Here is an 18,211-nt window from a genome sequence, read left to right as displayed (position 1 = left end):
GCCGAGCTTAATTAAGCAGCTGATTTGAATCTATTTCTGATTGAACTTTGATGTCTTAACATCAAGCTTCAAAATCAATGTCTGTTGCCACCAAAACCATTCTCAAGTATCAAATGCTTTACTCCGCAATTTGCGGTCTCTGCCAGATCATTACATAATTTAGAAACACAAAACTCGAGGTTAGATCTTTGCAGCTCATCAATTTTTACCGACTGCAGAGTTCATCAGTACTATTAATCATAAGATATCCTAAGAACTAGAAAAAAAGTATCAAGAATTTTTACACTAATTTCAGTTAAGTTTTCAAAATAATAATAATAATGGGAACAGACACTGTTGCATGGGAGCATCTCAACTAGAGATAACCATTTAAAATAACAATGCACAGAACAAGCTGCTGCAAAGCTGATTAATGATAAAAATGGTCGCCGTTTAAAATTATGACTATACTAGAGCTTTCTTTTCTTCAACTTCCGCTTTCCTGTCTTGCTGATCTTCCATTTGCCCACCCCAGCTGGCCGATTTACTTCTTCAATTTCTCGAACTTTGCGTTTCCTGCATAAAATATGAATTTCAGAAAATCAATATGACCGACCCAACCATGATGCATGGCCTCCTGCTTTGTTCACCTTAATACCAAAGAAACTGCTTGGCAATGCAGGAGTAAGAAAAATCAGTAATGGGTTCAATGCCTTGTTTTAGCAGCACCTCCACGCAAAAACAAAAAATATTTGCAAATCGGGCAAACACCAGGTACCTATAGTCTCCAAGGGTTCTATCTGATAGCAGCTCATCAGCAAGGCTGGCTTTTCTCTCTTTCTTAGTAAGCCTGCCTGTGTAGAACTCTGTTGCCGACTCTATGACAGTACCTACCTGATAAATTATCATGTGACTCAATAGCTTAGAAACGATAACGATCATTTAGATGTCACGTTTCTTACATAAACAATCAACTTGCCTGAAAATACTTGGGAAGTGTTTTTGATTTTGAATCGCCCTTCTTATAGTGTCTCTTTGGATCAATGACACTTCTCAACTGCAACAATCATAAAAGACAATTTCTTATCAAGAAAATTCTTGCAAATAGATATATTGATACCCACCAACAAGGAAACAAGACATTATACCAATATTGGTTTCCCTGTTAACACTAGCTGAGGAACCATTCAAAAAGTTATTAAGCAGAAATCCAGCAAAAACTCAAAACTTTTTTTCATTGATTCTCAAAATTGGAAGCCTGAACTAGTCACAGAACCAACAGAATCAATAAAGAACGGTGATTGAGTTCCAACCAATTCAGTTAATATCCTACATAGAGCTGAATAACCTTAAAATAGGCCAGACAAGAACAATAGTCAAATGAAAATCACGTTCTTGAAAAGGGTGAACTAATGTTGGCCTAAAGTGTAATATTTCCCCCTTTTTTTGCCAGATACGCATTAGTCTAGAAAATTATATCATTTCAGAATGCTATCAGCTTTTAGTTTATTGGAAAACTGCTGGGAACACAATATTTTCGACACAATATGCAACTGTACGAGTATCAAAAGTCCTGGTTTTTGAAGGAAATATATGAAAAGAAGACTGTGGTTAGGAGGGGATCACCTTCAATAGCTGGAGATCTTTTTTCAGCTCCGGAGTAATAGTTTGAGCAGGCATGTCAAACCTGTAACAAATTTAAGGCCAACCCACGTTATGAAGTTATCTTTTTCCTGCCCATAAACTACAAAACGAGCAAATTGAAACCAAATAAAAAAAGTACTAGGTACCAATTGTTGCCAGCGGTGTCCTTGAGTTGTTTCTTAAAAAGTTTATTCAGATATCTGGGGTTATTCGGTGGAACAAAAAGGCCATCTACGAGCTGAGGATTTTGCTTGTAGAGGGAAGATAATCCAGCATTGCTTTTAAACGAAGAGCTTTCGTTTTTTGGAGATGACGATTTTAACAAGGGGATTTTAGGTTGCCATGAAAGCCCAATTAACGCTTTGTCTTCAGACATTGCCAAATCGCTGGAGATGTTTCAGATTTCAGAACAGGAGAATTTTGGAAATTTCGCATGAAAAGGTCAATTAAGGAACAATTTTTAGGGCGTAGCCGCAGGGCTTTGTAAATTAGGGTTTAGTTTGAGAAGACAATGTTGTTGTCACTTGAGTAAAGTCAAAGAGATTTCTTGGTTTGACTTTTTTAAAAAAAATTATTTTTTTCAATTCAAATTATTCAAAAAAAAATTGTTTGAACTTAATTTTTTTTAAAAAAAAACATAAACAAAAATACTCCCAAAAGAAAAAGGCTTTCCCAATTACTATATCCTTTTCATCATTTTTGTTTTTTCCATCAAAATTTCACCTATTTCAAAATTGCTAATGAAAATTTCAAATCATTTTACACATTATTTTTTTACAATGCTAAAATTTTATCTAAAAATCATTTCAAATATTTTATGATAAAATAAATAAAATCACTATGAGTGTATTTATCATATTATTCTTACTAACAATATATTTTTGGTTTTAATATTTCAATGAAACTTTTTTAATCCTAATTTTATGGTTAAAAATAACAATAAAGACTAATATGTCACTTTTTGAAATTAAGGAATCAAAAACGTCAATTTGAAATGTATTGAAGTACGGGACTAAGATCATCATTTTCCCCACTTTTTTCTATTAACATGTTTTTACAAATTTGGCCAACACAGTAACTTCACAACTTACAGAGCAGCAAAGTCATACATATACACTAAAAAAGATAATAGGAAAAAACAAGCATAATGCACTTTACATCAGCTTAGGATACACTAATTGATTAATGTGAGCTGAGAATGCTACTAATAATCGGTCATTTCGTCGTCATCATCAAGAAAGTTAAGATCTTGATCATCATCTGAAGTTGCATCAGTCCGAACGTTCAATGGTTCTACCATATCTGTAAGTGATGCCATCTCTAATGATCCCTCGTCGAACTCCAGCAAATCATCCTCGTATGCATCCCCAAGTTCCATGTCAGTAAAAAGGGTTGTTGCCTGTTGAAATAGGGTGCTCGAGAAAAAAAGTTAGAAGTTGCACTAAAAAATTATGATGAAAGTTGGTCACGGGCAACTTACGTGCATACTATCAAATTAACATGCCTGGAGAGCAAGTCCTAAAGGGGTACGTACCTCATCTTCTTGCAATGCTTGTTTCTCTGTCTCCGCAACCCAATCATACAATGAACTTTCTTGTAGAACACTGTCAAGAGACACTGAGTCGCTTGACCTTTTTCTTTATCTGGCGCTCACGAAGCCTCAAATTGTAGTGAACATACATAGCCTCGTTCAATCTTGTCTGCGCCAATCGATTGTGTCTATCTCCATAGATCCGATCATGCATACTCCAGTTATGCTCACACCCAAAAGACGAGCAAGTTTGACTTAATATACGGACGGGTATTTGTTGCAGCTCCAAACAATTTATCCCATGTTTTTGCCACCAAGCAGCTGAAGAAAAAGAAGATTTTTGTTCGTGGAAATACACTTGGACATGTAATTTGATTAGACTATCTCAATCTGATCTGGTACTGATAGCCAAATCAGTTCCAAAATCAGCTTTTGCAGAACCAAAGTCGGAAATCTGGCACAGTAAATCAAGACATTAGAAGAATATGAACATGCAAACAAGGTTAGAACTCTTCCTTTAGAATACAAAGGTGATAAACAAGTATTGCCCACACCTGCATGGATGCTGAGACCCTTCTAGCTTTGTCTGGTTCTAATCTAACAATGCAGGCATTCAGGCCTCGTATAACATCGGGATGCTACAAGATGCAAATAAACAAACATTAGAAAAATGCCAAGAAAACCGGTTTTTAACATTTTCCAGATCCAACCAGAATAAAATCTGCACGATAACGGAAAGATGGATTGAGGAAATAAGCAGCCAGATAGAGGCGATGGTGAAATAATGAGCTCCATTGATTGTCAATCAGAACCACCTCATCCAGCGAGCAGCGGCAGTCCTAAAGTCACAAAAGTCTCCGGAGCAATATTTCACCAAACACTGACAGCATCACAAGTTCACCTCAATCCAAAAACTTCATAATTTTATACTATCTTATTCAACATTTTCATCGACACAAACACCCATCAAATAATACAACCCAAAAATTATTATAGCGACTATCCAAGATATTACACAAAACTATGCCGGAAAAGATGTTTATGGGATTTTCTTACCTCGAAACTTCAGGTCACAAAACCAGGAAAGAGGATTTCCACGTGCATCTGCTGATCAGATTCTGATTTTCTTGAAATTAATTATTATCATTACTTGGGTTGAGTCGGATCGGGTTGAAAGAAACGAGTGATGACTCTGTAAGTGGACATGGCTTTCTAGGTTTCTTTTCTTTTTCAAAGGGTTTCTAAGTTTGGTTGGAAGGATAGGATAAACTAATGATTAGTATGTAAATGATAAAAAAATGATTGTGATAGAAATATAATATATGACGTAAAATAGTATTATGTTTGGTATGATTTTTAAGTATGAGATAATTTTGAATTTTTTAATGAAATGACGAAATTGTCCTTTTCTTTAATTTTTTTTCTTTACTCCGGCAACGGAGATGCTCCGACGGCCGGCGGCGTTCCGGCGGCATCCAGCGTCGGCCGGAAGCGGCAGCCGGAGGTGACCGGCCGGAATCGGCGACGGTTGTCGGCGTTAGCGGCGGTGGCGGTTGGCGGTCGGCGACGGTTGACGGCGGTGGTCGGCGTTAGCGGCGGCGGTCGACGGCGGCGATGACGGCGGTCGGCGGGGGTCGGTGGGCTGTCGGTGGAGGGAAGTGGTGGTGAGTTTGAATTTAGGAGAAGGGTAAAATTGGAAAAATAGGATGAATTAAGAGTAGGATAAATAATCCTTGAGGTGAGGAGGTATTATTTTAACCTACCTAATATAACCTAATCATTCATAGGAGGGATTGACTTGATTAAATAATCACGCGTACCAAACGAGTGATTAGGTGAGTTAAAAAAAATAAACCCATCTAATCCTACCAACCAAACACTGCCTTATGTTATTATTATTGTATTGAATTAATTATTATTCAATAAAATAATAATAATTTTATTTCAAATAACTCATTTTATAAATTTCCAATAAATTTTACCGAAAAAACTGGTTTTAATAAAAATATTGTCTTTGGGATATTTTACAGGAACACTGTACTTTACTTGTAAAGATAAATTCGATTTTTTTTCCGATTATAGTTTTATCATTTACTGAAACAATAAATCAAATATTACTTATTTTACACATTAGTAATTTAAATTAGAATGGATTTCAAATGACATCTTCATCATAACATTCAGACATTATTTATTACAGTAAAATTGTGTGAACCTTGAACTTTATCCTAATTAAATTGAATTATCATATAAAATTAATAGATATAGATTCGAAATTTATAATTTTAGGTCTCTTATATCAAAAATACATTTGAATATATTTGAAATCAATAGATTTAAAATTTATAAATCCAAATGCAATGAATAAAAATTTTGATAAATTTATTTCATTACACATTTTAGTTTCAGTATTTCACATAATTGCTTTTTGCTAATATTTGTTGAGTGAACTCAGCCTATCTAACACGTACCTATCTACCTTAATCGTGATATAATTTTAAATTATTTTATTCGATAACTAACTAAACATGTTTGTTAATTATATGATAAATATAAATAAAAATGATAACAAATGTAAAACCCAATATGTTATCTAATAAAACTCAATAAGAGACTTCAAACCAAACAAATCAAACTTATATTCGATGTATCAGAGTTACTATCCTTTTTCATTCTTTATTTTGTGCAACAACCAATTTCCAAAATACATACACAAACCAAGAAGAACAAGACACGACAAGTACCAAGAGAAATAGAGAGAATACTTGAAACCAAACAGCAAAAGACTTTGAATTCCGATACCATTTTCCTCCGTGGCTGATGATCGATTGCTGGTTCAATACATTTATTAATCGCTTTTACCAAATTAACAGAAACAACATTCTAAACTAATAGGATTGAATTAAAGTCCTTGTAACTCTATCTAGTCGAGTATGGTAAAATGAAAATGATCATTGCCCATAGTCTGCTTCATCAAAATTTTACCGCAAGAAATAGAGTCTGCCACTAGTCATGGAGACAAGAAACGCGAAACATTACACATGGCAAACGTTGTGATCAATCCGCGGCCATAAAAGGATCAGCATCACCAAGGTCAGCTATCAAAGGTTCCAATGTTGTTTGATCTTCATCTTCCGGAGTAAAATAAGTAGGAAATGGAAGCAATGAAGTGTCTGGCTTCTTGTACACAGCATCTTTTATGAAAACAAAATTTCCAGTCGCTCCGGGAACCTGCAAACTCATCAAGAGTCTATAAAAGGGCATTTGATTGACAAGAGCGTAAGAAAATGAGACAGAATGACAAAGTAATTTTGCATAAACATTGTAATATCCTGATTTGATAATTTTGTCAGAATGTGTTTAACAATATTTTCAATAAAATTCAACCTCCAATAACGAATATTGAGTTTAGAAAGGTAGGGAATAATATATGATGTATTTGGATCCAAGCATTCAGATCACTGAAGAGTATATGAAGGAAAAGAAAACCGTACTTGGCCTTTCACCCACATTAAGTTCCTAGCGGGATCAATTTTGTGTATCCATACATTTTTTACTGTTCTTTGGTCAACACCCATGTGGCCAGGCATCTTCTTTCCTTTAAATACCTGTTTAAAAATCATATTATATAGCAAGTTTCAGGTACAAAAAACGCCAAAAAAAAATTCAAAATAAAAAGTAGCAAAACAAATTTTAACCCCTGGAACAAGTCTTCAACTTTATAGGCCGGAACCCAATGCTTTTAAAACAGAAATTTGTTTGATAAAAGGTTCCTGGGTCACAAATATTTCATGCTCAAACATCATATCTAACTTATTGCTTTTTAGGACTTCAGCAAATCATTTCCTCTTTCAAAGGATGACCAACTTAAGTAAGTTAGAGAAACAGCTTTGGTTTCTCCAAACGACACTATAGCGGTTAGATATGAAGTTGCGTGAAATTGCTATATCAAGCATTAGATTATCATATCATAAAGAAAAAAATAGTGGAAATTCTTGTTTTTTTAAAGAATAATTGATAATGTTAGTTGCTACATATACAATAGCAATCATACCAGATTAAAAACAACTAGACTGTAACATTATACCTTCCCTGGAGTATCCCTCTGACCAGTAGAACCAATACTTCGGTGCGATAATGATGCACCATGAGATGCAGGCATACCTTTGAAGCCCCATCGTTTCATCCCACCCTACAAGCAGAAAAAATGAAGTCACCGTTTAACTAGCCCTATGCTGTACATAGCATGCCATATTCAGATAGAAGAACACAACTTTATCGAGAAGTACAATTTTCACGAACTTAACATGGTCATATTTTTGCGGATAATTCACATAATTGGTTATATGAAAGAAAAATAATGATATACTTACTACAAAAGCATATGACACTTATCACATGCAGTATAATTAAACTGTCACCTGGAACCCTTTTCCTTTAGTGATTCCGGTGACATCTACAAACTGCCCTGGAACAAAATGGCGCACACCAATAGTTGTACCAACTGGAAGAAGAGCATCCTCAGTTACAGGAAACTCCCTAAGTTTCCTTTTCATGGGCACACCCTGCGCTCTGAAATGGCCCACTTCAGGCATCCTCAAATGCTTCTCTTTCTTTTGTCCGCACCCAATCTAGCTACCACCGGACATGAAGCCAATCAAAAAAATTTGCAACTCTAGATCTTCAATTAAAATTACCAAGCACATGAACGCAGCACACATCTATTCAGCTTGTTCATACATAGAGGTTACATTCAAAAATCCAACAAAACTCAGGTGAAAACATCCCTTGAAAGAGTTAATCTGAGAAGTTAATACATAGGAAGAAAAAATTGAGGAAGCACAAAATCGACACCTCAAAATAGAACTAGAAATGCCCCTTATCTCGTCTGGTTTAGTTTTTAGGAATTGCAATACCAATTCATACATGCGGATGCTGACAAACATGGAACAGAAAATACTAGAAAGTATCTGAGCTAGACAATCAAATCTCGAAATAATTCACCTGATTCCTAACACTTTCCATTTAGAAGCTAGGATTATCCAAGGAATGCTACCCAAGTTTAAGGCCATAATGCTGTGGCGCGTAAGCCACAACAATCCCTTAATTAAAATTAGTACAGAGTGATCGGTGATCAGCCAAGTAAAAACTCACACTAAAGCTGAGACAAATTGGTTGAATTGGAGCATTGCCAAATTGAACGGAACCAACTAAAAAAGGAAAAAAAAAAGGAGAGGCAAATAATGTAACAAATGGAGGTTGGTGAAGACCGCAGTTAGTAATTCATGAACCTGAAGTGCACAAAAGCCTTCCTTTTCGGGGGTTTTGACCTGGGAGACGATGTTATCATCCAGCCAAAGAATGGTAATGGGAATCCTGGCGCCCCACTTGTCCCACAACGCCGTCATTCCACACTTAACGGCGATTGCACCAGTCCTCTTCGAGTCTCTGGTCATTATCCCGGGTTTTGCTTCGATGACTCGGCAGCTCTCCGGATCACCATTCTCTGCCTCAGCGGTGAATGCTCTCAGCTGACTGCGGCAGAAGATGGGCGGCTCGGGAGGGGCCTGCGTGAGGGATATGCGGCAGATGTAGACGCGGGTAAGGCGAGAAAAGAGACCTCTGGATGCGGCTGACATGGGAGATTTGGTCGGATTTCAAGGTTCGATTGGAGCGCATGCGAAGAGGGAGAGTAGGGTTTAGGGTTGAAGAAAGCCAGCTAATTAGAGGTGAAATCGAAACCCCCCTCTGTTGTAGTAAATACCAAAACATGCAAAACTTATATTGTTTTTAATTAATATTCTTTGAAAATCTTCTTAAATAGTAATTATCATAATAAAATATTATAAAAATTTATCGTATTTTCAACAAATTTAATTCCAACATAACATTTAATGTATGTATATATATTCCCATAAACTTTTTCTTTAAAGGGAAAAATAAAATAAAATTATTTGTGATAATAAATATTAATTTCAGAATGATTTCTTTGTTGAAGTTCATAAGATAATATAAAAACTAATGTAGAAAATAAGTAAAGGTAGTTGCAAAGAAAGAAAAAAATAGATTTCGTGGATTGTGATTATCTAAATTTTTTACGAGTTCTTTAATTTATTTTAATTGACTTTAAATTTAAAATTCACTCGATTTAAAACTTATAAACCCTTAAAATATTTATGGCATTATTTTTCATTCAACTAAATTAAATTTGACTTTAAAAAATGCAAAATAATACATTTTCTGTTCCAAATCAGTAGTTGATTTTTTTGCAAAATCAGAAATGACAATGCGACGTCTCCTACTTATGGGATTGCCCGCTAGTTGATTTGAATTCCCCTTTGTATCTTTGTTTTAGCTATTCTAAGCTTGAAATCTGTTTTGGCTATTCACCAGTTGTCACGATTATTAGTCTAACTGAAATCGTTCGTTAGTTGAATGATATAATTTTCAAGCAGTTTCCTCTTACACTCAAACATGTTAATTCTGCACATTTTACTCAAAAGGAAGAAAAGAATTGTTGTAAATCCAGGATTGCGCATTCCTCATCGACTATATTCGTTCACATAAATGGTGAGAGAATGCATCATCTGACTTGTACAAGTAAATGAAAGGTATATATCATCTACACCAGGGGAGATGTTGAAGGAGTGTATATTTTCTATCTTTTAGCCGGGTACACATACCTCCAACCATACAAAACAAGGACGTCTTCGAACCTTGAGTTTTCGCATACTTTGAATATTCATGAAGTTTTGATTGAATTAGCTATGATAAAATGGGTACACAACGATTGCTTTACCAGCAATGGTTGAAGCCACAACTTTCTAGAATTCAGTGGCTAAGAGCTGGCTGCTCTTGGCTTTGTGGTACGCCCAACTCGTTTGATAATTTGTCACACAACTGCATAAACCATGGCGGGTGTTGGAAATTACATACATGCAACAAAGGGACTGTTAAAAAAGAAATTTACCTGTCTGTAAACTATAGGATCACCGCATTCTTTTCGCAACTCAACTACGTACAAGGATGGACTTATCTCAAAAACCTGATGGAGTAGCAAAATTTACCATTATTGGCAAGCTAAGAAAAATCGTTGTTCAAAACCAGCATCTCAAGTACCATCAACTTACTTCTGCAGCTACCGAGAGACTTCCAGACGCATTCTGACTTCTGCTGTCCATCATGACTTTCAACTGTACGTATTCAAAATTAACACGTCATTTAGAAAAACACGTCGGATTCGCCCTGAAAAAACTTAGATTTTATGCTGGAACCTGTTAGAAATGAACAAATATATTTTGAAATCAGATCGATATTATAAAGATTTCAATGCATCTTCGATATGATTTGAATGTAATTTTGGTTCAGAAAAGATTCCCCACATATACTATTTATCGATCTAAGAAGGTGAGAGAGCTTAACAGAATTATAAATCTCTGCTTTATGTGTCATGAATGTAGGTCTTTATGACTGAACTACAATTTTGTGATGTGTTTGTTGCATACACTTTTCTCCAAGTTTATCATAATTTGAAATTCAGCACAATCATTATTAGTTGGTCCAGATTATAAATCAAACTACTGGGTAAAAATTGATCCCATGGGACGCAGAGTACTATGCCAAATTGTTTGTTATATTTTTTGAGGATAGGAATTAGTACATAAAAATTAACCTTTCCGTTTTTCTTTTGGACATGAAATCCCATTTGTATGACTGTATCTTCTATCCTGTCCAACAATTCCTTTGGAGAATGATTTGATGTAAATCTGATCTTCCTCTCAGAAACATCCTGATCATAATTTACACGTTTTAGTATTAACAGCGCTAACTTATTCTAAAAGATATATACATGTGTGTGAGCGTGAAGCTGTTATCACATTATCGTCGCTCTTACCTCTTTTTCAAAGAATCCCGAAAGATCTAGGCAAGACGGACATTCCGATTAACTTAAATGCATTGATTAGAGATGGTGAATCATGATCTTTTTTCTGTATCTGAATGCTAAACAGCAGATTGAGAATGCATTAGTTTTAGCATAGAATAATATTAACAGAAAATAAATTCAAGAATAAATGATTTAGTTCTCACTGCCTCATTTGAAGAAGACACGTCATCGTCTGTGCAAGCATTTTCATTTTCTTCTTCCGTGGGATCTAAAGGGGTGTAGTCTTGTTTGAACCAGTCATTTTCTTTTATCTCATCTATGGTCATCCGTGTACGAGGGTTGGGATCCAGAATCCTCTTCATTAGGTTTTTGGCTCCCGGAGATAACCATTTTGGTATCTGAGCGTCCCCCTTAGTAATCTGATACACAATTCAGAACATCAAACTTCAAAAGATGGAGTAATTATATTATCGTGCCTAAGAAGTTTTTTTGGGGTGGGCACCAAACCTTCTGATAAAGAACTGCAAGATTTCGATCATCGAAGGGAAGGTATCCCGTCAGAATCACGTATAAGATGACGCCACATGACCATGTATCTGATGCCGCACCATCATATCCTCTGTTTGAGAGAATCTCAGGGGCAACATAGTTCGGACTTCCACAAGTTGTATGCAATAAGCCATCATCCTGAATAGGCATATTTAGTTTGGAAAATATATTTAACTGAATAAGAACATGTTGAAAATATCATAATTTAAGGAGTATCTAGATTCAGTGGGTTACCCTAAAATGTTGAGGCAACGCACTGAGGCCGAAATCTGTTATCTTAATGTTTCCATTTGCATCAATCAAAACATTTTCTAGCTGCATTAATTCATGCAAACAACACCATCAGACCATGAATAATTGCCTGGCGGTAAGAAGGTTGAATTGAGAATGGCGTAGCGTGAATTCTGCTGATCATTTAGTCAGGGTCATTACTCTACTCACCTTGAGATCTCTGTGAAAAACACCTTTATTATGACAGTAACTAACGCCATCAATTAACTGCTGGAAGAGCTTCCTGCCTTGAGCTTCTGGGAGTCTCCCTTTGGATGCCTGTAAACCACGAAAAATGATAACCGTAATTGTAATCTTATATAATAATATATGTGAACGTAAAATTTTTTGATCGTTATAGACCGTTGCATCTGAGGTTTGGGGGGAACAAAGCAATGATTTCAAGATTGTTCAGAGAAAAGGAGTGTACTAATGATATAAAAACATTTTCATACGCATGGATACTTCTAAAGAGGACAAGTGTACACCAAAAAGAATACAATTGGTATTCCCGAAATAGATTTATTTAGCTTCATAAAACTTAACAGAGCACTAACGAAATACGTGCGTGTGCGTGCGTGTTAATCCAGGCCTGCATCATGGAAAGGATACTTACAATTCTATCAAATAATTCACCACCATTCACGTACTCAAGGACCATGTATATCTTGGTCTTGCTCGCTAAGACCTGTTCCCATGTTCATTCACGTAGATGTGAGCACCAGTTTTTGTAAAGAGAGAGATTGTCCATAACTAAAAAACAAATCAAGAAAACCACAATTTTTCTAATGACGTATATCACGTTACCCACCACATATAATTTTTTTCCCCAGGGATATTATCAATTTATCATCATTATTGTTATAATTATATTATATTCTCAAGTGTCAACATTGTATTGTTGAAAACTTCTATGTTACCATATGGTGTAGTAAACCCCCCACAAAAAAAAGGGGGAAAAGAAAAGAAAAAATAAACAAGAAACATGTTACCATGAATCGGGTCCACATTTATGCACCACAAGAAGACACAAACGATGGGGCCCAAATGCCAATGCCAAGGATAAAATGAATCGTCGTTATCTATTTCCCATTTTACCCTTTTGTGTGCTGCTACGCCCGCCACAAAAGGAATTTTATGCTACAATGTATTCCTTGTCGCTAATCGACAGTCAATCCACGGCTTATTTTTTCATAAATAACAGCAATTATTATTATTATTATTATTATTATTATTTAAAATTGTCTCAAACAAACGAGTCTTTTCATTATTTATTACGTATGTTGTCTCTACCGTAAAGTTGCAAACAAAGGAAAATTAAAATTTATAAAAATAAAAAATAAAAAAATCGACTGTCCCGATAGCCAATATCATAAACTAGATCATGCATCTGTGAACTTAATCCATAGGAACAAAAAGCCTGGTCCAGCAATTGATTAATTGTTGTTAACAAAAAGTGAAAGCCCCACCAAAAGAACATAGCAAAAATGATTAAACACCAATACATTATTTTGCTCATGATCAAGATTGTCGCTTTAAAAATGGCGAAGATGTGATGATTATATGCACGTGAGGCATCGCAAAAGTTGAAACACGCATACCTCATATAATCTGACAACATTTGGATGTTTGAGAAGCTTCAAAGTGCCAATTTCCCTCTTAATCTGCACTCCTCCAATCGAAATAATTTCATTAACATGTTAGATAGAAAAAAGAAGAAAGCACCAAAATTACTACTATAACAGTTTGTATATGGCGAAAATCAATCGATCGGTTGAATCAAAATATGGAGGTAGCTGCATGCCTCCTCGACTCTTCTTCGATTATCACCAATTAACAGAAAATCACGTAAATCCAAACACGGCCACAAACTGTTGACCAGAAAAGTTTCTCAAGAAGTGATCAAAAAATCGATCTGCTAGAGTACCTGATGGGTGAGCTTGAGGTCCAGGATCGTGTTCTTCTCCAAGATCTTGATGGCGAAGGGGCGATCGGAGTCTACATGCCTGGCGAATTTGACCTTCGCGAAATTGCCTTCTCCCAGTGTCCTCCCAAACTCGTACTTCCCCAATCGCATCCCCTTCTTCCTCTTCCAGATCGGCTCTTCGTCCGATCCCCGCAATTCTTCATCATTTCCGGCGTGTAACAGGACCATTTCCAGCAATCAATCGCAAAATTTGCCTGCCCAGGTACGTTAGCAACACTAGAAATTTGATATTTCTCCTGGCAGTAAAATCTAGTTGTGTGTAGCTATTGACGTATATATATATATATAGATACAAATATTTACTGGATTGGGTGGAAATTTAGGCAGCCTCCTCTGACTGGTTTCTGCGTCTCTCGGAAATTTTGAAACGGTATTCCCAATTCAACTCCTTTAAATGGCCGTGTGTGTTCGCATTGCCCCTTCCTAACCCGAGCCTCGCTACCAATTGACTCTTTGAATTTAATTTTTTTTTTACTTTTTTTTTTCATTTATTTACGTATAAGGAAGCCACTCGTGTTATTTTTTTATACTAGCACAAATTTATGATTTTAAATAAAAAATATATGAATTTTATTACTATTATTTTTGCTTTGAATAAATTTAGATGTCGTATGAATATTTCATATAAAACGCACCGAGAGTAACACATAGACAAATACATATATATCACAAAAAAATTCGTTAAATCGTCTCACATGTCAATTTTGTGAACATATTCTGACTTAACCCATTCGTGAAACTTATTACTTTTTATTTTATATAAAAAAGTATTTTTCATTTCAAAATATTATTTTTATTAGTTATGTTACGAAATATAATATAATATATATTGATTTGAGTGAAAAATATTTGATTCATGAATATTATTATTTCATATTTTTATGATATTTTTTTATTAATTATATTATAAAATGATAATGTAACACAGGTTGAAGTTGCACATGTGATAGACAAAAATTTATGTGTTTCTTCTGATTTTCGATTTTCATTCTCACCAAGTAATGACAAAAATCTCCATTAATTGAGGGGTATAGTGGTACTTTCGTGATTGAGTTGGTTTTCACGTTTATTAATTGAAAGGGAAGGAAAGAGATGCACCGGCAATGTTAAATAACAAAGTTAATTTTGATCATCAATTAAAAAAGTAGATGACAAAATTGAATCTTACCCTAAGATTTATCTTTTGTGATTTGACATTTATTTCATTTCTCAGATATCACGAGTTTTGAAAAATTATCCTTGTGGTACAAATATATGTGGAATTTTTTATTATATTTATCAAAGAATACAAAAACACGATTGTTATTTTTCAATATCGATGCCAGCCTGACAAAAATTATAATTGATAATAATAGCTCAATTCAAACACGTGAAATCGTAAAATTGCTATTGCATTTCACCACAATTATTGCTTTCACAAATATTATCTACACCAACCTATTTGCTCATGTTGTAAAGTCTTTTATATAATTAAATTGATTTATATTAATCATATTAATGTTACAGAAGAGGGTATGATGTAAATTGACATGAATAATATTGAAAATAAGTTGTGATTTTGAGAAAAAATTGTTGATATATCGACGATTAGAAAAACAGAATACTTGAGAGATTTTTGTAAGAGTGGGTATCATGTGATACCGTCTCACGGATCTTAATCTCTAAAACGGATCAACCCTATCGATATTCACAATAAAAAGTAATACTCTTAGCATAATATTTTTTCATTGATAACCCAAATAAAATACCCATCTTATAATTATGATCCGTGAAACCGTCTCACACAAGTTTTTATCGTAAAGATATATACTATTTTTTTTAAAATTTTAAAAAAGTAACAAAAAAAAAATTAATTGGAAGGAACGAGAAGTCATCGTTTCTCAATTGGAAGTATCCTTGATAATGACTTTGATGTCCACTCTATAAACAAAAGTTACAAGGCTTTTTAAAATATAGAGAAAATAAATTAATTATGCCTTGATACCAAAAGACAGCACCGCGTTTCAGTTTATCCGTACCTAATTTTCTCACATATCTTTAATAATAATAATAATAATAATAATAATAATAAAATGTACGTCACTTCAGTCGAATCCACTAGAAAAATCAAATAATATTATTTTTTTCACATCAACTTTTATTTAATTTCAATAATAAAATTCCAAAATTCACAATTTAGACTTTTAAAATCTCTAAAACTTGCCACATATTAATAAGAATGATTATATATTTCAAAGTTGGGAAAAATTTAAAAAAAATTCAAAGTTTCAAATAAAATTAATATATTGCCAAGATCGCATTATTTTAATGAAGAATTATTTCAAACACTCAAACAAAAATCAATAACACTATTTTAAATAATTAATTAATGAAAACCATGTCGCATGCCTCATTAAATTTATACAAATAATAATTGAGGGGACATATTATTATTGTTATTATTATTATTATTATTATTATACTCAAAATAAAGACAAGCCCTTATTAATATTATAATCGAGGGGCACTAATAATGCAGAAGGGACCAATCAATCATCTATTGCATCAATTATTTGGGTGTTACACATGCATGAAATCAATGGACATATTTGTATATTATTATCGCAACTTACGTGAGACTGTCTCACATAAATTTTTGTCATTTTTGTTAGATCATGTGGAGTAATTTTTGGATTAATAGGACCTTTTCATCTCAAAATTACAAGGTAAACTTCGAAACAAATATCAAGATTAATATCATGGAAAGCGACAATTGATAATGCTTTAGCTCGCATGTCTGCACCAGTTAAGGATTGGATCCACGCATTAAAAATCTGACAATTTATTAATATATAATAAATTAAAAAAACATACAATAAAATTTGACAATTTTTTTTCACCGGGTAAATTTGTTTCGACAATTTATTAATATATAAAAAGTAAAAAATTCTCTTTTATTACTAAGAAACAAAAAACTTTACGAGGATGCCAAGCAAAGCTAGAATTTTAGTTAGGAAAGTAAAAAATACTTGATAAAAAAACTATATTATAATAATTAGTTTTTATGTATAATTAAATTAACATCTTCAATTTGTTTTAAACATTTTCAAATTTTAATTTCTAATTTTTTAAAGAAAAAAGAACCTATACAAAAATAAAAATGAACGGTACACGTACAGATGCATGAACAATAATTTTTATTGTACACTCACATTTATGTATAATTTTTCAAAAACTTTACTCAATATTTATTAGTAGTTAAGATTTCCACGAGGCTAATTTTTTCACATTTTGTTTTAAAAAAAATGGGAAGAAATGAAATAAAAATACCATCGTGGAGAAAGGAGATGAGAGAATCAATGAAAATACATACAAGAGACTTAAGGGTAAATATCATTTCTTTTTTTATTTATTGTTCTGATTCTTGAAAATATTATTAAAATAAGGGAAATTTAAAAAGAGGGAAAACAAAGAAATCAAAAAAAAAAAAAAAAAAACCACTCGATCGTAATCATGTGCATGCGTTCACAGTTCTTGGTCGTGACTTAACTTTTCCTTGCCCGATTCATACGTCTCTTCCACCATGGATTTGGCTGCTTCGTACCCCTCTTTTGCTCTCTCTTCCGCCCAATACAACGTGTCTTCTGCTTCAGCTGTTCTCTTCTTGCTTTCCTCTGCCAGTTTCTTTCCCATATCGCACACTTTCTCCTCCACTTTATCTTTAGCTTCCCAAGCCTTGTCATAAGCTTCCGCTGCTTTCTTTCTCGCTTCCTCGGCCGATTCAAATGCCTTGTCCTTCACACAACCGGCCTTGTCTGCTGTATGATATATATCCAAGTAAACATATACGCGTGAAACTCGTCTAACATTTGGAAAACATAATTTTCTTCGCGTAGGTTAACATCATACCTTGATTGGCGTTATCATGGCTGTCTTGATCATCAGCAGATTTAAAGGATAACTTGTCCTTCGCCCACTCAGCCCAAGATTCCGAACCACCGTCACTCCCCTTGGCTTGTTTACCCTCACCCGCCGCCTCTTCTTCTATCTTTTCAGTAGTGGCCTTGCAGTCGACATCAGTTTTATTGAAAATCACTGCCGCGACCACCAAAAACAGCACGAAAAAGACTCCACTGCTCCTCATAGTGCGTGATATCGGGATACAACTACAAGAACTAGTACAACTACCGCAGCTAGAACAAGCAACACCCACATATATGGCATACGGAAGTATATATATGAATCTTCGCAATCAATCAACACCATGCACAAGAACAAATCAAACCGTGAGCTTAGTAATGCATGTTCTACTGCTATGTACACGTTTGTATATATATTGTCGAGTTGGAGGTGAGATGATGGATACGAGGAACGGTGCTAGCTTTAG

General features: G+C 34.4%; 4 protein-coding genes and 1 long non-coding RNA gene across 8 annotated transcripts; all 5 read right to left on the bottom strand.

The window, feature by feature from the left end:
- Positions 1 to 174: 174 nt before the first annotated feature.
- On the bottom strand, positions 175 to 2,132 carry LOC140812016 (rRNA-processing protein fcf2-like). The gene is made up of 5 exons (XM_073170183.1): positions 1,770 to 2,132; positions 1,606 to 1,666; positions 955 to 1,036; positions 758 to 869; positions 175 to 555 (listed from the first exon to the last, which is right to left on the bottom strand). Exons 1-5 carry the CDS (start codon positions 1,997 to 1,999, stop codon positions 450 to 452), a joined length of 591 nt encoding a protein of 196 aa, XP_073026284.1. The 5' UTR covers positions 2,000 to 2,132; the 3' UTR covers positions 175 to 449.
- Positions 2,133 to 2,622: 490 nt separating this feature from the next.
- Positions 2,623 to 4,388, bottom strand: LOC140811969 (uncharacterized). Of its 3 annotated transcripts, none has more exons than XR_012113578.1 (3): positions 4,211 to 4,387; positions 3,158 to 4,034; positions 2,623 to 3,022 (listed from the first exon to the last, which is right to left on the bottom strand). It is a non-coding gene; the product is annotated as an uncharacterized lncRNA (long non-coding RNA). The 3 variants fall into 3 exon arrangements; XR_012113577.1 differs by having other exon boundaries at positions 3,158 to 3,608; positions 3,709 to 4,384; XR_012113576.1 differs by having other exon boundaries at positions 3,158 to 4,388.
- Positions 4,389 to 5,895: 1,507 nt separating this feature from the next.
- Positions 5,896 to 8,914, bottom strand: LOC140812732 (large ribosomal subunit protein uL3m). The gene is made up of 5 exons (XM_073171084.1): positions 8,446 to 8,914; positions 7,576 to 7,785; positions 7,242 to 7,346; positions 6,649 to 6,762; positions 5,896 to 6,385 (listed from the first exon to the last, which is right to left on the bottom strand). The coding sequence occupies exons 1-5, from the start codon at positions 8,791 to 8,793 to the stop codon at positions 6,212 to 6,214; spliced, it is 951 nt and encodes a 316-aa protein (XP_073027185.1). The 5' UTR covers positions 8,794 to 8,914; the 3' UTR covers positions 5,896 to 6,211.
- A 746-nt stretch (positions 8,915 to 9,660) lies between these two features.
- LOC140812987 (CBL-interacting serine/threonine-protein kinase 1-like) lies at positions 9,661 to 14,298 on the bottom strand. Its single transcript, XM_073171383.1, is given in 13 exon segments — positions 9,661 to 10,054; positions 10,125 to 10,199; positions 10,285 to 10,347; positions 10,827 to 10,943; positions 11,049 to 11,084; positions 11,086 to 11,142; positions 11,243 to 11,458; positions 11,547 to 11,726; positions 11,823 to 11,903; positions 12,030 to 12,137; positions 12,475 to 12,546; positions 13,460 to 13,522; positions 13,786 to 14,298. Coding segments are annotated over 13 exon segments (1,365 nt in total). The 5' UTR covers positions 14,014 to 14,298; the 3' UTR covers positions 9,661 to 9,985.
- A 2,906-nt stretch (positions 14,299 to 17,204) lies between these two features.
- LOC140812786 (uncharacterized) lies at positions 17,205 to 18,137 on the bottom strand. Of its 2 annotated transcripts, none has more exons than XM_073171140.1 (2): positions 17,734 to 18,137; positions 17,205 to 17,642 (listed from the first exon to the last, which is right to left on the bottom strand). In XM_073171140.1, the coding sequence occupies exons 1-2, from the start codon at positions 17,966 to 17,968 to the stop codon at positions 17,350 to 17,352; spliced, it is 528 nt and encodes a 175-aa protein (XP_073027241.1). In that variant the 5' UTR covers positions 17,969 to 18,137; the 3' UTR covers positions 17,205 to 17,349. The 2 variants fall into 2 exon arrangements, with proteins under 2 accessions (XP_073027241.1, XP_073027242.1); XM_073171141.1 differs by having other exon boundaries at positions 17,205 to 17,639; positions 17,734 to 18,136.
- Positions 18,138 to 18,211: the final 74 nt, after the last annotated feature.

This window comes from Primulina eburnea, chromosome 14 (genome assembly GCF_022965805.1).
Source record: "Primulina eburnea isolate SZY01 chromosome 14, ASM2296580v1, whole genome shotgun sequence".
Classification (NCBI taxonomy): domain Eukaryota; kingdom Viridiplantae; phylum Streptophyta; class Magnoliopsida; order Lamiales; family Gesneriaceae; genus Primulina; species Primulina eburnea.
Note: the sequence above shows the minus strand (reverse complement) of the source record. Positions and strands in the feature narration are given on the sequence as shown.